Source organism: Hyaena hyaena, unplaced genomic scaffold (genome assembly GCF_003009895.1).
Source record: "Hyaena hyaena isolate Hyena2069 unplaced genomic scaffold, ASM300989v1 scaffold_40, whole genome shotgun sequence".
Lineage (NCBI taxonomy): Eukaryota > Metazoa > Chordata > Mammalia > Carnivora > Hyaenidae > Hyaena > Hyaena hyaena.
The window spans coordinates 1,033,387-1,056,421 of NW_024080672.1; the positions used below are offsets into that span (position 1 = coordinate 1,033,387).

Genomic DNA, 23,035 nt, shown 5'->3' on the forward strand with positions numbered 1-23,035 from the left:
ACCTTGATCATGCAATTTAGAGTTTAGAAGTTCCTAAGTCCAAACAGCAAATTTGTAAGCAAAGTAAGCTGCCTTAGGAATCCATAATCTTGAATTAGATGATCTTCAGGCTTAACTCTCCCTCAAAATAGACATTTCAAAAAATGGCAAGAGCCATTAAAAGGATCATGACCGATCACCTTTTCCTTCGTTCCTCAAATTTAGATAGGACTCAGCATTGTAATTGCAGGAAAGAGCAAGCCAGTAACAGTTCACCAACTGGAAGTGGATCCCTACCAACCTCTTCAGATTCTGTGTCTAGGAATTCATCCATCCAACAAAATATCTACTAAGGGTCTGCCATGTGGCAGGCTCTGAGGTAGGCAGTGGGCATGCAGAAACCAAAACCAACCTCTGCCCTCAAGAAATTAGCATTCTGGTGAGATAGATGGCAAGTAAATGTGGGAATGTATCCACTGGTACTAAATGCTATGAAAAAAATCATAAAGCAAGGGAAATTGATATTGATGGGAGAGGAAAGGTGCTATATGCATATATACACGTGTATATATACATATGTGTATATATACACAAAGTATGTATGTATGTATATATGTATGTATATAATAGAGACCTGAACTTCAAAGCCATGTTTGGGAAGTGGGGGAGGGAGCAGAGGGAGATCCCTACAAGCAGAAGGAACAGCAAACACAAGCTAGCAAATGGGAAGGTACCCAGTGGGCCTGAGACTGGGCCTCAGGGTACTGCCGTGTTTAGAGATGGTGAAGATGAAGACTCAGCCAACGAGAAGTAGTTGGTGTGGAATAGAGAAGCTACTTGGATTCCAGGTGAAGAACTTGTTTCCAGGAGGAAGTATTGATGTTTCCAGGAGAAAATGTTGATGGGGTCTGGTAAGGAGAGCGTGGAGAACTGACTGGGGGAGCCTCAAAAGGTCAGAGCTCAGTCCACTGAACAGAGAAGCCAGTACACCAGTGGGCCACTAGCACATCAGCTTCCTAAAATTTTCTTCTCATTTTGATTTCTCTCCTTGCTTCTGGCATGTGTAGATCTTACATTCCTTTGATCTTCATGTGTTTTTATTTGCTTGCTTTTTAAAATTAGCATTTCTGTGCATTAGAGTATGGGAGTGGTGCTGCTGTCCTTGAGTTAGACCAGTGTACTATGCCTGCTGAAAGAGAAAAATTAAAAACCGATCCTTTGATGGGGCACCTGGGTGGCTCAGTCCATTGTGTCCTGTTGTTGATCTTGGCTCAGGTCATGATCTCCCAGCTCGGTAGATCAAGCCCCAAGAATTGAGCCCATCGAGCTGCCAAGAGCCAGAAGCCTGCTTGGGATCCTCTCCTGTCTCTCCCCATCTCTCTCAAATACACTTTAAAAATAGGAGTGCCTGGGTGGCTCAGTTGGTTAAGTGTCTCACTCTTGATTTTTGCTGAGGTCATGGACAATCTGTTTCATGGGCTCAAGCCCCACTTCGGCTCTGTGCTGATAGCAATGAATCTGCTCGAGATTCTCCTGCCCTCCCTTTCTGGTGCTTCCCTATTCGCACTTTCTCAAAAAGAAAGTTTTTTAAGACTGGATCCTTTGAAAGAGTTTGAAAAGCTTTGATGTAATGTTAGAAGAGGGGAAATTGTAAGCTTTTAACATAATGAAAAGTATCAGTACACATGTTAATAGTTAACTCTTCGGTCTCCAGTTAAATTGAAAAGTAGGACTCATGTGAATAAGCAAGCGTAGTTGAAGATATCTATGGAGGGGTGCCTGGGTGGCTCAGTCGGTTTTAGCTTGGGTCTTGATCTCACAGTTCATGGGTTCAAGTCCTGAGTCAAGCAGGCTCTGTGCTGACACTTCAGAACCAGCCTGGAGATTCAGATTCTGCTTCTCCCTCTCTCTCTGTCCCTCCCTCCCCTGCTCATGTGGTGTCTCTCAAAAATAAAAATTTAAAATATTTAATCTCTGCAAGTTCTACAGAAAGGTAGTAGTGCCTACGGTATTAGTGAGGGTAGATGTTATAATGAACAATGCCAATATCTCACTGAGTTAACATGAAGTATCTATGGAGATGTTAGTCTAAGCTTTGTTGTTAACTTCTAAATTTTTCAAAATAAAAATGTTTACCAATTTTTCTCCAAAAATTCTTAACGTTTATTTTTTTGAGAGAGACACAGCATGAGCAAGGGAGGGGCAGAGAGAAGTCACAGACTCTGAAACAGGCTCTAGGCTCTGAACTATCAGCACAGAGCCTGATGCAGGGCTTCAACACACGAACTATGATATGAGATCATGACCTGAGCTGAAGCCGGCCGCTCAACCGACTGAGCCACCCAGGTGCCCCGTTTTTTCCCTAATTTTAAAAGAAATGTTTATTGTAGGGCACCTGGATGGCCCAGTCATTTGAGAGCCACAGTCTTGATTTCAGTTCATGAAATCATAAACTGAGGTCATGATCTCACAGTTGGTGGGTTCGAGCCTGGTGTCAGGCTTGCTGCTGACAGTGTGTAGCCTGCTTGGGAGTTTCTCCCACCCTCTGTCACTGCCCCTCCTCCCCTTCTCAAAATAAACTTAAAAAAATAAATTCTTTGATACTGAAATAATGCAATGCCAAACTTACTTTTTTTTTTAATTATCAGAGTATTATGCAGTTTTAAAGGTTTGACTTATTTGGGGAAATAGATTTCTACTTGGCACACTTTTGGCTACTTTCACAGGAAAACGAGGTACTCAGAGAGAGACCTCAAGAAGCAGATCACATCTCCCAGAATGAGGAAAATGAGCAAAGACTATCAGCCCAGGAGAAAAAACAGTATAAGAATGAGAATGCAAGTGAACTTGCAGATAAACCTGACTGGGAGGCAGAAAAGACTACTGAATCTAGAAATGAGGTAAGCATGAATATCCAAGCCTGTTTTGGCTGTAAGGTATATTTTATGGCTTTGACAGTGTGTCTCAATAATGAATTCTGCATGTAATGCCCCCTAGTATAAGCAAATCAGATATATGAAACGATGTATTTTTTATGATTGTAGAAGTGGTTGTTTGATTCACAAAGGAACCAGCCTGTAGAATCAGTTCTCTCATTAAACTCAAGATTGTGTATACACACACACACACACACACACACACACACACAGACACACCTGTCCAGGAAGTTGACAGCACGTTTTGGGTCTGCCATAGCCAGGAACAGTAGCCTAGCATGCTAATCTAGCAATCCTCGGCCAACGATCTGCAGAGGCACCCAAGCTGGCTAGGTGTGGACACTCAGAACTTGAAGGCAGATCACCCCTCAGTACCAGGTGGGCCTTGGGCTCAAATCCTCACTTGGTGTGCTAGTATGCCACGCTGAATTCAGAAGCCCACTTTGTACCTCTAGCCTGGCCCAGTAAGAGCGCCTCTGGCTGTTTTTTAACCATACCCGTTCGCTTTGAGTTTATGTAAAGATGAATCCCAGAGGCCAGCCTCAGGGTGGGTTCTTCCTACAGCCTGTGGCCTCGCAGTGGGACCTACTCATTTCTGCTCAGCCCTCCTGGGGCTCTCGTCCATGAGCCTGGCAAATACTCCAAAGACAGGCCTGGAGGGGCCTCAGACCCCACAGCACTTTCAGAAGGCGTACCTTTGCGGGTCTTGCTCTGATGGCCCGCTCAGCCAGGTGTTGCCCCAGACAAGGAGCCATGTTTGTATTTAACATGGAAATTTAAGGAGAATTCTTGCACTTAAAGTATGGAATGTGTCTATTGTGCAAAATCTATACGCAGTTATACAAAAAAATTAACCAAGTCCTTTGAAACCAAATGTCTCAAAATTGGTCTTGATGATTTCTTAAGTGTTGTATACAGGAAGACTGTTGCATGGATTTCAAATGGATTTAAGGCCTTCAAATAGAAGGCATGTGTCAGCACAACTGATGCGATTCTGAAGAGAAGTGAGGGTGTCTTATTTTTAGAGGTGAGGGCAGGCTTAAGGGAAACACCACAGAACAGGGAGACTCCTAAGGACAAGCCACATGAAACCATTATCCCCATCAGGGCAGAAGGGAACCTGGGGAGAAAGAGCTCAGTTGTCTCTAAGGCACAGTTGTCACTCCTTCCATCTCAGATCTTTGTCTCCTGTGGGTCCAGGAGGGGTTAACCCCTCTGTGCCATCTCCAGGGGGCAGTGAAGAAGAGGGAACAAGCAAAAGTTTATAGAAACAGCTTACTAGCCTGAAGGGTCAGTCCATAATTCATTTTAAGCAGAATGGGCTTCATACCCTTCCCTCACTGTTCTAAATATTAAGGCTTTTCTGTTAAGTAAATAGCATTATTTACTAACCATAAAGGATTTTCACAGGAATGCAGATTTGTGGTAAGACTCTTTCTCACACACTCGTGACCATCTGTAAATTTTGGTTAGTAGCTAGGCAGGACACAAGGCCCAAGTTTGGGGTCATTAACAGAATAGGACACTCCTAAAATTTCTTAAGAAATGAATCATCTTAATAGTCACGTTAGCAAAGTCTTCTCCCCACAAAGAATGTGTAATTTGATAGTAAAAAGAAATCTTTTCTACCAATTTAGCCTAAGCGGTCATATAGCATCCATAGAAAGACACAAAGCCTTGTATTTGTTATGTTATGGACCTTGAAAACAAGGTATTTGGTAGAAAAGGAAACCAAGTATTTTGTATAGACTTAAAACACTTCAGTCTAACTAGTCTGAACCCTCAAAAAGGGAAAACTGTAAGTAAATATTTTTCAGGTGCATAGCAGAACTCAAAAGCAGGAAAAGAAATTCTAGATATATGCAGTCAAAGAAGGGACTCAAATCCAGAGCTTAAGAGGTAGTAAGACCCCAAAGCCTCCCCCAAGGAGGAAATGGATACAAATTTTAGGACCAGAGTTGTTTAGGTGGGAAATGCATTCAAGTCCATACCTGGGTGTACCTAAGTTCCCCACCTAGAGCCCAGAATTTATAAAGGCTCTTATGTTCAAGAGATACGGTCTAGGACAATCCTAGCCACCACCAAGGAGACAGCAAGAAAGCAGACTATCCGTCCTTAGAAATCAGAACCCCAAATGGGCCCCAAGGTTTGATTTGGAGCCTGAGTGCACTACCATTGCTGTCAGGAATACTGAGCCAAGAAAGCAAAGGATACCAAAAATGATCCTTGCAGAAAAAAGTTAAAATTAACAGGAAGTTGGTAACAACTCTTGGTGTGTGGGATTCCCACAGAAACCAGTCACAACAAAGATAAATATAAATATAAAAGGGGTACCGGGGAGGCTCAGTTGGTGAAGCACTGGACTCGCTGTTCATGGGTCCCACATCAGGCTCTGCCCTGACAGTACAGGCTACTTGGGAGAGTCTCTCCTTCTCTGCCCCACTCTTCAGTTCTCTCAAAGATAAACATTTTAAAAGATCTTAATTTTTAAACGAGAGACAGCATGAGCAGCGGAGGGTCAGAGAGAGGGAGATACAGAATCCGAAGCAGGCTCCAGGCTCTGAGTGGGGCTCGAACCCATGATCCAAATCAGTCTGAGGTGAAATCGGCCACCTAACTGACTGAGCCACCCAGGCGCCCCTAAAAATTATTTTTAAAAATAAAAAGCCCCAGAAAAGACTAGAAGCATGAAGGTGAAGCAGCATTCAGAGTGTTTATGGCAAAATATTTTAAAAATTAAAATGTTAGGACTCAGATTAAATCCCAAGCAGAGTAAATAAATGAATTAAAAGCATTACAACAGCAATTTTAAAGGGAAAAAATCTTTTCACAAAATGACAGACAGCAAACCTATCAGTAGCAATACATGCCTTAGTGCAGAACATTAAACCTGATCTTAACATAAATCACTGTCAAAAATTGAACTGTCAAAGGAGTTATTTCAGTTATAAACTTGAAGGCAGAGGATGAAGCAGTGACGAGTGAAGTTGGCAAAAGCATTTGGATTAAGTCTAAATATGTATTTGACTTGTAAAAAATTACATTAAGAATACGAGGCAAAAGATTATATGGAAGGTGGTTAGGGAAAGAATCGGTGAAGTTGAGTTCAAGGTGCTTGTTTAAGGATATTAAAATACTGAGTACTGAAAGAGTCCGCTCTAAAAATTCCAAAATAGGGAGCAAAACCCAGAATGGAGAGGAGACCTGATTATCCTTTCAAGATTGAGCCCAAAGCCCCATGCAACCTCCTCCTTCAAGCTCTGTAATTTAAATGAATGGTGCACCTTCATTTTTTTCCTAGAGATATCTAAATGGGACAGACACTGCTTTCTCTCTGGAAGACTTTTTTCAGTTGCTTTCATCACAGCCTGAAAATTCACTGGAGGTAATTGGAAACTTGACTTTTATCCTTGTAGGAAAATCTGCACTGATCTGTGAGTACATTTAACCTCTTTAAGCTGGATGACAGAGTTTAGAGTAATAGCACAATAGGATCTATTGCTTTTTTATTAAATGCAGATTTAGGATTACTTTTCATAGTAATACTTCAATTTTGGAGAATTAGCTAAATCATGTATGCTGTTCCTCCTTCTAAATGGTCACAAGGGTAAGTGAATCAGAATGGCAGTAAACATCAGACATACCAAGGCATATATTACTTTTCTGGTAGCATTTATGTCTTGATTGTACTATATACTAGGATAGTCTACTTTACCTTAAAAACTATAAAACCTAGCACCCACCAGACTTCACTGTTAACATCCATGATGTCCCAGTGTAGATTTATTACCAACAGCTAGGTTGTTGCATCTAAAAAGCAGCAAATTACAGTTAAGACTATAATTAACATCAAGACTGGCTTTTAGTACTATATAATCAAATGTTCTATTTACAAGATATTAGAAAAAGCAAATCTTTCCCCAAATATAGCATCAGTCATGTTTTTTGAGCTCATATTGCATTTTTATCTGCCTGGATTTAGTAACAGGTTTCTTATAGAGAAGTTAGGTACTAGAACTGCTATTGATATAGGGTATGTGTGGTATGTTTAAAGTTTTTCTCCCCCCTTTTCAGGGCCTCTCACTTGGAGACATTCCTCCAGTAAGTATCAATGATGGCATGAATTCAACATATCATAATGTAAATTTTAGCCAGGCTATAAGTCATGATGTGAATCTACATGAGGCCATGTTGCTGTGTCCTGACAATACGTTCAGAAGAAATCCAGTAGCAAGGACTTCACAACCACAAGAATCATCTCTGCACTTAAATTCTCATATTACCAGTTCTGAACAGACCCTTTCTGGGACTAATGGGACAGGATTTCTTCCCATTGTTGGCAACCAGATTCCTCATCTAACAAGTGAGGATCTTCTACATGACCTTGATATGAACATATTTGATGAGATAAGTTTAATGTCTTTCGCCACAGAAGGTTTTGATCCAATGGAGGTTTCTCAGCTTTTTCAAGAACCAGATTCTGATTCTGGGCTTTCCTTAAATTCAAGCCACAATGGTACCTCTGTCACCAAATCTAATTCCTCCCACTCAACGGGTGAAGGAGGTGCTACAGGTTCCAGTAGCGACCCTGACTCTCTTTCCCACCATGACTTAGAAGGGGCTGTTGGAGGCTACTACCCAGAATCCAGTAAGATTTGTCACATGGATCATAGAAGGGTTTCTGGTTTTCATGGGGATCTTGCATTTCAACACCTATTTCATAACCACACTTACCACTTACAGCCAAGTGGTCTAGAATCCACTCCTGTATCTTTATCACAGTATGGGAAGTCACAGAAAATACGGGGCAAATACCTCAATGACACAGAGAGAAACTTAAGCCGTGATGAGAGGCGTGCTAAGGCTCTGCATATCCCTTTTTCTGTAGATGAAATTGTTCGTATGCCTGTTGAGTCTTTCAACAACATGCTCAGCAGGCACTGTCTGACAGATTTACAAATGTCACTCATCCGTGATATAAGAAGAAGAGGGAAAAATAAAGTTGCTGCTCAGAACTGTCGTAAGCGCAAGCTGGACATAATTTTGAATCTCGAAGATGATGTGTGTAATTTGCACGCAAAGAAGGAAATTCTTAAGAGAGAACAAGCGCAGTATAACAAAGCTATCAACATGACGAAACAGAAACTGCATAACCTGTACCATGATATTTTTAGTAGGCTAAGAGATGATGAAGGTAGACCTGTCAATCCAAACCAATACACTCTTCAGTGCAGCCAAGATGGAAGCGTTTTGATTGTACCCAAGGAACTGGTGACCTCAGACCACAAAAAAAACCAGAAGGGAAAAAGAAAGTGAAGAGAAGAAATTTGAAAGCGATCTATTAATATACTTCACACACAGAGTATCAGCAACGGATACAGTCACAAACCATTAAAACTGCTACAAATTTTAGCACAAGTGTTCTATCTTAAGTACTGCTACTTGACACTCAGGGCTTCAATTTTGTCAAAGTCCCAACTTCTCATGAAGTCCTACTATGTCAAGTGAGGTTCTTAAATACTATTTACGAAGAACAGGGTAATGAATACTGTCCAGTCATTTGGTTGCTTTTTCTTTTTCAGTAAGCTGATCACTTCAAGGAGCTAACACTGGATGTGTTTCTTTTTAAATGTATTTTGGTTTTTATAAAGGACTTGAAATGCAACCTAGCCTTAATGTTTTCATTTAGTTAGCTGCTTTTGCTTGACTTTTATGAAGACAAACTGTTGTAAAAATCTTACTTGAATTTATGAGAAATTAGATAAGCAAACTTACCTTAGATATTCTCCACAATATCCACATATATAGCCAACAGAGCATTTTGTTTTTGAAATTAGCACATATTTATCAGAATCGGGCCAAATTAAAGTCTGTATAGTATACTAGCTGGCCTCTCAAGTCACCACTTCAGCCTAACAGCCACAATCTCTAAACCAACATGCCAAGAACAAAAATGTAGCTTCAAAATCCTAGATTACATTAGGCTTCAGTGCCTAAAGATTTTAAGCATACATAGAGCAGAGCTATACCTGCATACAGAGAAACAGAGCTACCTGGGCAAGTGAGGCCAGCCGATAGAAATGGCTGCACATAGAACATGGCTGTCTCCCTGCAAAAGGCTCCCGTGTGAAAACATGAAGTCACACAATTCAAATCCAATGTAGGGGAAGTCCATAGAGTATGGGCTTCATAACCAAAAAAACCAGAAATACCAGAGTCACAGAACTTCTCACCAATCCTATAGATTTTAAGAGCAGATTTTAAGGGCAAGAACCCCAATCAGGCTACAATTAAGTGCAGAGCCAAGAAAGAGTTTTAAACTCACAACTGGTGAGATCACCACTTGAGCTGGAATAAAGAGTCCCAAGCTGCCCCCATCCCTAGAAATTTAAATGGCATTTGAACTGAAAACTCAATGAGCTTATTTCATCAGTGAAATGTTCAATTCAAGGTTTAGGAAAATCAAGATTAGTAATTTACCAGAGTACAAGTAGAGTACTACCTTGGTTTGCAGAAATGCTTCTAGGTCTGGTCAGTTTTGTACAGTAACTTAAAATCTCTTTATAGACTGGCTTTTTACAAGGGAGCACACCTCTGATTGTAACTTGATCCTTGAGTTCAGCTGTAGGGCACATTTCCTCAAAAATGATGTCAAATCTTCAATCTGAACTTCCACATTACCAATTTACCTGTGGGTTTTGAAACTACAAGTACCATTATACACTTAACAACAGACTGGGCATGGTCCTCAAACAACTGAAAATACCAAACATGACAAAACTACACTGGAACATCAAATGTGGGTAAATAAGGAACCTAAAGGACTCAAGGTATTCCCGAACTGAAACTTTATATGCTAGTTTGATCTGGAAGGTAATTGTAACCAAAAGGTAAAAGCATCAAACTTCCGACAGTTTTATCTAATTTTTCATTGGTTCCTAATCAACTCAAACGAAAGTTACAATGGCTTCAAAGCATGTAAGTTTTGAGTTGCTTACTGTCCCACAACATGCCAGTTTCAGCAATGGAAATCCTACACCAAGATTTCAGCCTAAACTCCCTTGTAGATTAAGACCTGGATACCCAAAATTTGACTACAATGTTCCTGCTACCTAGTCTTAAAATGTAGGTTAACCTGGAGTTCAGAGAAAAAAAAAAAAAGTTGGAGAAAAGGAGCAATCTGACCTACTTAAATATGTCAAGTTGTAACAAACTACGTTTACTGGGTATAACTTGATGCAAAGAAGTTATAGCCAATTAATCTGATCCATTTCCTGTTTATTAGTCCAGTAAATCTAACAAGCTATGGCTCAGGAGACAGAACTCAGTTAAACTGAAAAACTACATGAAAAAATTTTAAGGGAGGGGGTTTATGAACGTTATACCTCTCAACATATTTGCAAATGTTTGGTACAGGGCTTATGAATGCAAACTTTAAGGAGATCAGCAAGGCCCACACAGTTGAGAGGAGTAATATTTACTCTTAAACATCTGGTAGTTTGTATGGTTTACCCTTGGCTGCTATGAAATACAAGTTTTGGTAAGCACATCTGGATACGGCCCAGCTCACACCCCAGCCTGACTTGGATGTAAGGTTACCTTCTTTACCTAATGAGAGAAAAACAAACTCAAGTCATTCCTTCAATTATAAAGCTGTAAGAAATCTTATCAACCAGATTCTCATCTTGTTTTCAGAATAAAAGCTACCCCATTTCAAAAGTAGCCAGAAACAGGCTGCCTTATTGATTGAACACCTTAGAGGAGAAATTAGATTCTCAATAGTATAGTGCTAAACCAGAGAGTCTGGATTTGGGTCCCGTGTCAAGGGTGGCTCCTGTTTGGCAGTAACCAGAAGTCAGAACACAATTTGCATGCACACAAGTCCCAGAATAGAGAATGTTGGCCTATACAGTACCCATTATTAGGACTTACGTGCTTTAATGTCTTCAGTGTTGCCTAAATTTGCTCATTACTTGGGATAGTGTGCTTACCTCACTAGTTTGACCAGTCACCAAAAAAGACGACCTGTTACAGCTAGTAAGTTATCAATGCAATCATAGTGGTATGGTACTCAAACGGGATGGGGAATATCAACCATCTAAGCATTCATTCCAAAGACCACAGACATACCTAAAATGTTGGCAAGAGTGTATGTATGTGCTTTTTGGTATATCGCGAGGTGTTTACTACTTGGCAAGAAACCCATACTTATGAACTAGTAATTGTCATTACTAAGGTACCATTATAAGGTTCTTTTAAAGCTTCCTTGAATTAACTCAGTCCCTAACCACTTAATACAAATGTTAAAATCACTCAACCTGCCTTTGTACACCAGACTAGGTTGATAAAAACTTTATACACAGTAGTAAAATCCAGTTTCAAAAGCTTCCAGTCAAGAGAAACACTCTAGTGTGGGAGCCAGCCCTCAATCTGGCTCCCAATGTCAGCCTCTTCATAACCCTAGAAATAAAACCCTTCAAACCACGTTATGACCATTAAAATGCAAGGCAGCATTACTTCCCAACAGTGATCTTATTTGGAGGCTTTTGGTTGCTCTTGGGAGAACTCACTACCGGGAAAGGGAACAGCTTGTATCCACATGCCAGTCGTCAGTTATGCCCTAATCAAAATTTTCCTAACTGCAACCTTGAGCTTCTGACAGTCACAGCTAGTTTCCAAGTTGACCTGCAAATACTGTGTAAAGTTCGTTGTCGCTCTAAAATACGGAGATTAAGGGTTAATGAAGCCTGATTTAGGAATATGATATACAACATGTATGAAAGATTGTGATTTCCCTTAGGTAGAAAACTTACACAAAAACTGCCGTAATTCTTAAGGTTCTTCTAAAAGTAAACCGCTCAATCAACACAAAACATGGGGGAAATGACCACTGATTATTCAACTTCACCTACTTAGTTGCAGTAAGCCAGTTTGAGCTTGAGGTGCAATTTTTTCCCCTACTTAAGCGGATTAAGGGTTGGGTACTCAAGTTTGTGTTACCATACCAACTTGATTTACCTTCAAAATTCCACTTCCTGGTAGACTTGGGCTTTTCTAAAATCTTCAAAAACATTTGCCTAATTTTGAAGTATTCTGACAAGTTTAGTCGATGAACGCAGCTACGGTTTTAAACAAAACAGCTCATCTTCTGTTGGCCATCAGTTTGACTTACCTGTGGGATACCTCATTATCAAAACCAAAAAAAAGTTAAACCAATCTTCCTAGGTACCTTTCCTGTTATCTTTGTTATTTCCGGTAAATATCCAAGGCACTGCTTGTTAAATTCCATCCACCATGTTTAACCCTTAAAAAAGACAACCACTGAAACTAAGTTTAAAATGCATATAAAGCTAATTGACATCTGAGAAGCTAGAATGACAGATTTTTGTCTCAGCGCCTTGCACTTATTTGGGACCACTCTAGTTTAAAATGTTTGTAAAAACGCCACCAGCAATATTAAACATACAAGGTTAAAGCGAGAAAACTAGAGCAGTATTCAAACGCTGAATGTACAGTGTAAAAGAATGGCATTTTATTAGGGACAGCCAATAATGTCCACAACGCTTTTCTTATGTAACTATTAATACTGAAATAAAAATGGCAATATGCATAACTTTGTGAAACTGCTTTAAAACTCTAGGGGATGGCAAGCTTTTAAACAACTGTACGTTTATAGAACAAGATTCACACATTTTATGTGTAAACATTACACCAAATATTTGAATACAAAAGTGTTTATTTTATAAACTTTATATTTAAAATAGAATTTTAATCTGTCTACTCACAAAACCTAATTTAAAACATGATACATTTCTCTCTCTAGCTTATTTGATGTAACTCTTTTACAAACAATACTCAATTTATAATGGTTTTGTATTAAGAACCTGTGCTAAATGAACTTTGTATTTTATCAGAAAACATTTCCCTTTAATCTTAAAGTGCTTTTTTTTTTTAAATGAAGGCACCAACAAGAACTACTTTCAGATGGTACAGTATTTCTTATTTCTTGAAGACTCTGTGGTTGACCACTTCTTCATTAGTTACCTGCAGCAAGACACCTTCCTGCCAAAGGAAAAAAAAAGTATCTGAAGAAGTTTATCATGTTTGTCCAAAGAACCTAAATAACTTCAGTGGTGGTCTTAGGATCAAAGAAGACTCACTGGTGCATACAGTAGAATAAGCCCTGATTATCACATTCCTGAAAAGGCAATAAAGCCAGGCAAATCAAACTCTTGACATTTAAGAAATGAATTTCAGCAGCCAACCTACATCTCTCCTATAAGGTAGGGGATTGGAAAGAATTACATTTAAACCTAAATATTTAGTACTTGATACATACAGGATTTATAATGTAGACACTTCATAAATATAAACTATCATCTGAAAAGTTTCAACCATTTTACCCTACCTTCTCCTGAGCCTGATCCTGATAAGCACGTAAAACTAGGAACAACCATATAACAGAAGAATAAAAATGTCTTTATTTTTAATAAAAACCACTAGAGTTCACTCAAAATGCTTGATCCAAGAAATGTGAATACACATGGGTGTAATGATGGGTAATTTCATGATTTATTGAACTTGCAGCCTAACTTTTACCTACCATTTTACTACCAACACCACTGAAGGAACCAAGAAAAGCTTTATTAATGATCACTTGGCTTGCGCCTCAGCTGTTGAAATGAAGCACTTTACAGTCTTTGTGGCAGCAGAATATACTTGTCCATGGTTCATATCAATGCTAAATTCCAGCAGGGAAAAAAATAATATGTTAAGCACCTGAATCTTCATAGAGGGAGAAGGGGGTGGGAAAGAAGGGAAAAAAGGGGGAAAAAAACAACCAAAATAATTTAAGTAAATGACAGATTGGAAAACAGGGTTTATAAGATTATTGTCTTGAGTTTATAAATTGTTAAACTCAAATTTATAGCTATGTTAAACTACATAAGAACCACTATACTGAAAGACCATTGAAGAGCAGTATTAGTTTATCTTTTGGGGAGGAAAATTAAGAAAGGAAAAGTAAATAAGATCTTACCTAAAGAAGTTTAACTGATGCTTAGAACTATTTTGCTCTACACCCTCAGCTTTCGTTGTCATCCTTATAAACTACTGTAGTTAAAGCTTTGTAGAAACAGCACAGTTTTTTAAGACTGGCTGAACTTAGTAGCCGTCAAGAGTTCTCTTGTACTAGACCTGTATCCCTGAAGAGTACCTCGCTGGGGTTATTTCCTTTCCTTGCATTGAAGAAGCAGCATCTAAAAGATCTAAAAAGGTGTTTCTCTTTGCAGAGATATCCCTTAAGTTATCTAGATAATTTAATCCTGATGAATTGCAGACAACACACTTATATCTGACCAGCATTTATCTTACACAAATATAACAACAGCTTTGCAATGGACCTTAATTATACTACCCACTCCTTAACTTATTTAAAATAAAAAGTCTATAATTACACAATTTCCTTTAGAATTATTTTATTAAATCATAAATGTACAACAGCTTCTTAACTCTACACACGCACTTAAATTTTTTTAAAGGAAAAACGTTATGTCTTATTACACCATGATCCTGGCTAATAGCTTTTCAAAACTTTGAGAAAAATCTTAAAAAAGGTTTCACATGTCACCTGAAACTTACAAATTTAACATTATCAAAGAAGGAATGCTTCTACACTCTTACAAAGACCACTAGAAAGAAACAACAATTAAAAAGCTAAGAAACTGTCTCAAAGGCATTTTTTTTTACAATCCTTCCTCCACAGTAAGGTAATGTTATTAAATAATCCAATCCATTCACAAAATGGCTCTCTGCATCTGCTCTGGTGTCTTCTGCCATATCACTGCATATTTATGCATGACTGAGATAAGAGTTTCCTTAACATTGTTATTTCGATAACCTGAAGCTGTTCTGTTACCTCTGGGCTCTCATCCTCTCCTATTTATACAGTGAAGCCTGTTTCAACAGAAGTAAAGAGTAAAAAAAAAATAGGTTATGAAATTATTCATCTAACCAGATTTTAAGGAAAGATAACATGATCCTAAAAAGCTTTTACTCCTGGCAGCTAGATCTCCCAAGACAATAATAAGATAAAACTCAAAAACTACTTACCCATGGCAAATAGGAAGAAGCTCAATATCGGCTTCTCCCTCCATAACCCCCACTTCCTCCACTGCCTCCAGGACCATAGTTTCCTAGAATTGTTAAAAACAGCAAGAGAAAGCAAATTTACTCCCATTTTCTGTGATCTGCCTAATAACTATCTGCAGTTGTATTCTATTTTATGGACATATACTTCTTGAAACAAGCAGCTCATAACCTGTTATCTGCTTGTAGTCAACCTATTATTTGGCCAACTTTATCCCAATTTATCCAGACTCAAGTAGTTTTATGTTGCCCTTTATAGTTGAAAACATCATACTGCTGCTTAGTCATTATAATTAGATAGTCATTATAATTCTATCTACCACAATCATTTGGTGTCAGTACGGGATTAAAAAAAAAAAGGCATATCAAGCATAAGAGGCATAAACTAATTGGTTTGGTCCTACTGAAAGCTTTCTGAAGAGCTTAATACTGTGAAATAAAGATTTGTGACTTAACTTTCAAAAAGAGACATAAAATTTTATGTAACTTGCAATATGCTCAATTTTATTTGGCTTTTTACAAAGTAATCAGCCAAAGACAAAAGCCCTACCTGCAACGTTTAACCTACTTCCCTATATCCTCAATAGTTTATGCCAGTGAACATCCAACCCACCATTTTAGTTAACACTCTAATAATGGAAATGTTACTCAAACTAGCAATTAAAGTATCTTCCATTACGATAAACTACTCTTTTAATCCCACAAAATAATTTGAACAATCTTATAAATTACCTCCACCATATGGTCCCCCCATGTTCCTGCTACCACCAAAGTTTCCACTCTTCATTGGACCATAGTTAGAAGGTTGTTGGTTATAATTTCCAAAATCATTGTAATTTCCACTTCCATAATTTCCTGTGGTAAAAAAATCAGGAAAGTAGGCTTTGCATAATGACTTTCAAAATAACACAAACATTAAACTAGCAATATATGCTAAACACTTTAAATTTCCGATAGAAACAATCAGAATAAATGCAAAACACCTATCTACAACTCTACATTTAAGGCAACTATTGACAACATTGAAATGAAAAATCTTGCTTGTTAAAAGTCATTATAATTCCAATCCAAATACCCACATAAAGGTTGCAGGTGAATTTATTACCTCCTCCATAGTTGTCATAACCACCTCCGTAGCCCCCACCCTGGTTGCCATATCCAGGTCCTCCACCACCATATCCTCCTCTTCCTCCTCCATAACCAGGGCTACCTCCAAAATTGCCACCTATTATAAAATAAGCCTTTAAGTAATTACTTAATACTTTCAATGCCATTTGAACTGTCTTATCACACCCATTTCCAACTTTCCAAAACACACTCTTATAAGCAAGATATTTCTTCTATGAAATCTCTTCTGTTAATAGCCTCAAGGGCAGAATAGAATAACTATGCCTAGTAAATATTTAGAGGCAGGGAGCACCTGCTCACAACCAACAAGGTAAAAACCTTTATAGAGGCCAATACTGCAATGCTACAGCTGTTCTCCCCTAACACTAAAGATACTAAAAATTCTTACAGGTATTTTCAAACATTTGTATTTTGTGTAAGGGTTGTGGGAGCAGGCGCAAACAATAGGCACAGGGCAAGCAAGATTTAAAAAAAAAAAAGCCACACTGGTCCAAAATCTAAGTTCCAAACATGCTTCCTAATAATTGTCATGTGTCTTAAATATGCCCACTACATCCTTCTGAGTAGAAATGGGGGGAGGACCAGAAATTAGCAAATTTGCATCAATTTCACAAACTTACAATGACTTCAAATTATTTAAAAGAACTCCTCTTTCTCATAATAGCAATTAATATTTGGACTTCAAAGCAGAATTAAAACAGTTGAGATGTTCCAGTACTCTATTACGCTTAAGGGATGGCAAAAGAGCAATTAGGTCTATTACCAGCTAAAGTTTTACTATCTCATTCTTGACAGGATTATTTGTGAGCAAATGGGAACATTCCCGTACTCCAACAAAACAATCTAATGCATCACTTGTCATGTAGCAATGGCTCACAACTTTAGCTAGGCCCGAGAAAAAAACTGTATTTTAAGAAGTTCTTTTGGTAACTTTTTACAAATTATCCCAGGGGACTTAAACTTGCTAAAGGACTAATTAAAACAACGCAACTGCTCTTACATAATCTTCCTTTTACATACCGATCATGTTTACATCTAGTGGTCTGCAGTTTTTCAGGAAAATAGCATATACCCAGTTATTGTACTTGAGGAACAAGATACAGTATGACAGCAGCTTTAAATTCTGATTTAAAATCCACATAATAATTTTGCAACCTGTAGTACCACCTACAAGCAAAAATATCCTTTCCATGAGGTAAACCAAGATGCAAATTATAGAATAGCCAAATAATTGAAACACTATCACCTAAACCCTTTAGAAAACGCAAAACATTAAAATTTCATGTTCATACTTAACTGTAAATAGGGTTTTAAGTCACATAAACCAAATGTGAAAGAAACTGACCTCCAGGTCCTCCTCCATACCCATTATAGCCATCCCCAAATCCACGACCACTTCCATATCCATCTGTTAGAAACAGGAAAAGTATTATTACTATATCTGATTTCTCTTCCTGCTTCCCTCTACTCTTTATTGCCTCTGAATGAAACTAGGAACCAACCCTCCTTGTGGCACAACACTGGTGCTTACTAGTTTATTCTTAAAATACAAAACGTGTACTGAGATCTCAGGAGAATAATGGTCTAAACAAGGGGCTCAGATCTGGCAGGTCTCAATTTAAGAGACCTTGGATGGGAGCAGCAACTGTTTTTCTGTTGACACCTCATCACATTAGTAATTCAAATAAATGAATTTGAAACCTAAAGCCAAAAATCAAAAAAACCAACTGAAAAAACTTTTTAAAGCTATACACAAAAGCCTCCACAATACTTTCACTGCCGACTCAGGGGGTCCCTCACTTTTTAAAGTAGTTGCAGTTATCTATCTTTTTAAAAAAGTTGATCACCCTAAAAAAGATCTCTGCTATGGACTGTTCTGGATTAGGATATAAAAAATTATGTTTCTAGAGATCTCTTACCTGACGAATTCAAAATATCCTACCATAATACAATCTACTTAAGCCTTAAAGAGAATTTTAAAAACTTAAGTTGGATTTCCTGAATCTAATTAAAACTTGTTTTTTTAAACAAGCACATTCACCCTTCTAACACTTAAAACTTGAACTTACCAGATCCTCCTCTAAAGTTACTTCCTGGTCCTGGTCCAAAATTTCCACCACCACCACGAGAATCTCCAAAACCGAAGTTGCCTGCAATAAATCACCAGGTCAGTAACAAGCATCTAATCAAATAATTCTTAAAAATACATAAATAAATGAGTTAGAAGTTACCTCCTCTTCCACTTCTAGAACTTTGGACTTCCTGCATTTCTTGTCTAGACAAAGCCTTTCTTACTTCTGCATTATGACCATTGATGGTGTGATATTTCTGCACTGGAATAAAAAGTTCATACTCATATCAACATTCTTTAACAATTTGCACATTTTATCTTTTAATAACTAAACCCAAAATTTAATACAAAGAGAGCCATACACCTAAAGCTTATAGACACTTACACACAATCTTATCCACAGGATCATGATCATCAAAAGTAACAAATCCAAAGCCTCTTTTCTTTCCAGACTGTCTATCAGTGATTATCTCAATTGTATCAATCTTTCCATACTCCTCGAAATAATCTCTAAGATGATGCTCCTCAGTATCTTCTTTAATTCCACCAACAAACAGCTTCTTCACAGTTACATGAGCCCCTGGTTTTCCAGATTCCTGGAATGGGGGGAAAAAAAAACTTACCAAAAAAAACAAAAAAAAAAAACCCCCCAAAACATGATTTAAAGCACATCATCTAGGTACTAAAGATAACTTCTAGCCCATGATAAAATGCCACATAAAGCAATAGATTAGGACTAAGAACTTATTTTTTACAAAAACAGATGAATCTGGGAAAAGAGAAGACCAACAGCTTTAAGAAAGCAGTTAACAATTTAAGTTACATATTAATGTTATTTCAAAAGTTCCTCTACACTTCGGTGAGAACAGAGAGACCGGAGTATCTTATTTATTAAGTTCTGTTTTGCTCACCTCTCTTGCAACAGCACGTTTTGGCTCAACCACTCTCCCATCAATTGAATGGGGTCTTGCGGCCATGGCGGCATCAACCTCAGCCATGGATGAAAAAGTTACAAAACCAAATCCTCTTGATCTTTTGCTTGCAGGATCTCTCATGACCTTAAAAAAAACAAAAACAATAAGAGAGAGCTTAATCATTTCCTCTCACTACCTGCGTTATGAACTAGCAGTTTGAATGACCAGCAATTTTCATAAACACGGTTTTAAAAATGATGTACTCAACATGTTAAACCTTGTAGCCCAAGAGTTGAAAGACTAGCATCTAAACGTACCACACAGTCTGTAAGTTTTCCCCATTGTTCGTAGTAGTTCCTCAAACTTTCTTCTGTGGTTTCAAAGCTCAAGCCACCAATAAAGAGTTTACGGAACTGTTCCTTTTCTCTCTGCAAAGGAAAACATCATTTCAATTTTTATTTACATTTCCTCTTTGTATGCAGGAAATTAAATTCTTAAATATGAGGTGACCTGCTGGCAGAGTACCTTTTTCCTCTCCAAAGGAACAGTTTCTAAAGTTTTCTGGGGGGGGAAAAAAAAAACTTACATCAAATTTAAACCATATGTTAAACTGCATATTAGTTGTGTTACACCAAAAAAAATTTCGTCAGCTGAACTACACAAGTTTCAAAGTCATTAATGCTTGATCCAAATTTACTTGACATTTAATTACTTTAACATGCCTTAACCTTAAAAGAAAAAAAACTTTCTGAAAAGAGGAGCAAACCTAAACCTAAGTCATTGCAACTTTAAACAATTGTTACCAAATTTAGATTCAACCCTATTGTCCAGAACAAATAAATTTCCTTTTAAATACTCACTGTAAATAGTTTCTTTTAAAAAAAACACAAAAACTGTTGATTCTTTACCTAAAACTCAAAATTCAGTTTCAGGATTCAGTTCTCTAGAACTGTGACATTTGTTTTCCCTTTACTGCTCCCTCTGGTGGTGGTTCTTCCGAACTTCAGTTAAAAAAAAACCACTTTTAAAAATTCTTCTTTCCCCACACACCAACTCTCCATGAGTAACAAAAACCTTAAACATTCAATGTATTTACCAACACATCCTTATAAAATCTGCCTCTCCTCTGACCAAAGGAGAAATATCTTATGACCAACAGTGTTTAGAGCTTCAAAAGTTTTTAACTTTTTTTGGGGCATGCTTATATTTGGTATTTATAGGACAACACAATACACTACTGAACCATAAATGCAGTAAAATGTTTCTATAATCTCCCTTTTCAAGAACCATAAAAGCTTAGATGACCACTGTTAACTACTTAATTTCATATTATCACAATTTATACTTAATCCAGGAAAAGAAAAAAAAAAAAGTCAAGTTATTGACCTTAATGGCCATCTGGCACACTACACAGCACAAGTGTCTCCAATTTTACATGGGGGGGGGAAGAACCTGGGCTTAAAAATTTTTATCCTATAAACCAAGCAAATTTGTTCCATTAACAGCCCATATCTTTGGCTCTCAAATTAAATAGGTCGTTATGCTTCATTCAGATAACTAGAATAAAAAAATAGATATTCAGAAACCATAATAATTCATAATGTCCAGGAACAACTGCTGAGTTTATAATACAAATCAAAGGTCAAATATAATTTTCCATGCAACGATTACCAGCTAGTACTACATACAGCTCAAGTTCTGTGGAAGTTTTACTTCCTCCAAGCATGAAAATTCCCCAACAGCTCAAAAAATAGTGGTTAAGTATTCAACTAGAGATTTTTCTGTTCTTAGAATTGTAAAAATTTTTACAGGCTCAACGAATTATCAAACTGCCTCCTAGAACACCCAAAAAACCAGTTAGATGATTATCTACACATTGGCATTTAAAGTAATTCTCCTTAATTTAGTCTAATTTAGCATAAATCCATCTTTTTAACAACCCAAATAAGTTACGCAGATATAAAAGCATTATTTACAATAAGTTTTACACATGACTAACAAAAGGCAAAAACTCATTACTTACCTCAGTTTTTTCCAAACTTACCCGATGTCCTCTATCGATTACAAAGTTATTTTATAAGCGTGCTTAAGGTCAAAGAAAATACCCAACCAGGCCCCCTTCGCTGGAGACCTTTTGCTTATCAATGTAATGATCAACCATCATAGCAAACATAAATGAGAAAAGCAAATGACAAAGTTCAAATACATAGTGGCCCAGCCTGAAAAGTTTTCTATGTAGCCGTTAAAAGTCTAAGACTGAGCCACGTTTTAACCAAGTACTGAAGTTTTTATTTCACTTCCCTCTTTATTTCTGGTTTATCACAAGTCTCTAGTCTTTCCTAATAAAGACTACATTTCCCAGCAAAAATGTTAATTTAATGGGATTTTAAAATTCAAGGAATCCTTAGAAAAAGAATCGTGAAACCACCCCCCACCTCCGTCCCCACGGCCACCCACAGTCGGTCCTAACTTGACGGCTCCCATTTTTATTTCCAAAGTTTCCTGCAATTCAACTAGCTTTTAAGTCACTGCAGCCTCGGAAAAACCGTTACCCCAAAAAACGAGGGCCGGAAAACAAAATGTTCTCTTTGTCGCATGGTTTGCCTTAAAACTAGGCCCGACACCCTAGGTCGTTTTCCCTCCTCTTACCCCGGTGTGAGCCAGCCCCGGGGAACCGACTCCCCCACCCGCCCGCTCTTCCGTGTGGCTTCTGAGCGCAATGGCGCCATTTCATCGAGGGGAAAGCAAAGAGCCTCTAACGAGGTGCGCAGAACTTTAAAGATCCAAGCTCCCCAAACCCTCGGAATCCACCTCGAAAAGGCATGAGAACAACCCGAGCACAAAGAAGAACAGTTAACCACTTCTGTTCTCCCATAAAGGAATCAAACTATCAGTATCCAAACACTGAAGAGAAAAACGCTGCGAGGAAGGAAAGGAATGAAAATGGCGGCCGCCAAATCCGGTTCCCGGGAGGGGGGGGAGGGGAAGCTCCGCAGCCTCGCTCCGGAGGATCCCAAACCCGCCGAAAAGCTCAAACGCGGGGACACGGGAGCCCCCAAATCAGCGTGCTTTGAAAAGGGAGTTAAGAATTTCCGCCTCCGCGCCCCACTCTTCGCCAAAGCAGGGCTGCGTCCGCCATGTGGAAGTTCCCCCTCCCCCACCCCCAGCAAAGGGAAATGGCGCCGGCAGGCTGAGGGTGGGGAAGGTGCTGTTCAATCAGGCCTCGGCTAACGACCTCTCCTCAAAAATATCCTGAAACGAACCGCTTGTGAAGTGGCCCAGTTTCACCGCCGCTCTCCCACGGAGGCGGATGGCCGACTTCCACCGAGGCGCCAACGGCCTCGCTATGCCCTTTTCAATAACTCATTGATTTCAAACCCGTTACCTCCATCGCGGACTCAGTCGCCTCAGCCCGATTTCCCGCAGCCGAGCGAGATGAGAGAGATCTCCGCGGACGAACACGAACCGGACTCGTCCTGGCGCTGTAGTGAGAGCTGCTGCTGCTCGAGAAACAACACCGCTAAGAGCACCTCCACACGGGAGCCGGCGCTGCTGCTACTGCCGCTAGAGCCGCTGCCGCCGCTTTTCTAGAACCTTCCCCCCGACTAACGCGTCTTCCCCTACGTCAGGCCGTTGCGTAAACGCCCTAACCGCCGCCAATGGCGGGAATGCTCTACGCCCTCCTTACGCCAGGTACGTACTCCTCCCCTCCTTGCAGCCAGTGGCAGTGCTTGACGTCACTTGCGCAAATGGGCTCAGTGAATTGCGGAAGGCTCGAGTCCTGCGTAGCTCTCTCTAATGGAATTGGGTCCAGCCCCCGCCTTAGCGCAGGGCAGGTGAGAAACGGTCGCGCAGTTTGA

The 23,035-nt window shown here is 38.9% G+C and overlaps 2 protein-coding genes across 7 annotated transcripts in view; one reads left to right on the plus strand and one right to left on the minus strand.

Moving 5' to 3' along the window:
• The window catches only part of NFE2L3 (nuclear factor, erythroid 2 like 3), a 30,284-nt gene extending 21,713 nt beyond the window's left edge, over positions 1–8,571 (plus strand). Inside the window, exons 2-4 of the mRNA XM_039229917.1 lie at positions 2,706–2,879; positions 6,217–6,300; positions 6,990–8,571. Coding sequence (XP_039085848.1) covers positions 2,706–2,879; positions 6,217–6,300; positions 6,990–8,231 — 1,500 coding nt within the window. The 3' untranslated portion in view covers positions 8,232–8,571. The remainder of the gene's footprint in view (positions 1–2,705; positions 2,880–6,216; positions 6,301–6,989) is intronic.
• Positions 8,572–12,631: 4,060 nt separating this feature from the next.
• HNRNPA2B1 (heterogeneous nuclear ribonucleoprotein A2/B1) lies at positions 12,632–22,778 on the minus strand. 6 transcript variants are annotated; one of them, XM_039229865.1, is made up of 14 exons: positions 20,562–20,588; positions 19,701–19,736; positions 19,493–19,603; positions 19,173–19,319; positions 18,647–18,857; positions 18,422–18,523; positions 18,260–18,340; positions 17,536–17,598; positions 16,168–16,287; positions 15,795–15,917; positions 15,027–15,109; positions 13,954–14,870; positions 13,519–13,656; positions 12,634–12,977 (listed from the first exon to the last, which is right to left on the minus strand). In XM_039229865.1, the coding sequence occupies exons 1-11, from the start codon at positions 20,571–20,573 to the stop codon at positions 15,048–15,050; spliced, it is 1,068 nt and encodes a 355-aa protein (XP_039085796.1). In that variant the 5' UTR covers positions 20,574–20,588; the 3' UTR covers positions 12,634–12,977; positions 13,519–13,656; positions 13,954–14,870; positions 15,027–15,047. The 6 variants fall into 6 exon arrangements, with proteins under 6 accessions (XP_039085799.1, XP_039085796.1, XP_039085800.1 ...); XM_039229869.1 differs by lacking the exon at positions 20,562–20,588 and adding an exon at positions 22,561–22,778 and having other exon boundaries at positions 13,519–14,870; XM_039229866.1 differs by lacking the exon at positions 13,954–14,870.
• Between the last annotated feature and the right edge of the window lie 257 nt (positions 22,779–23,035).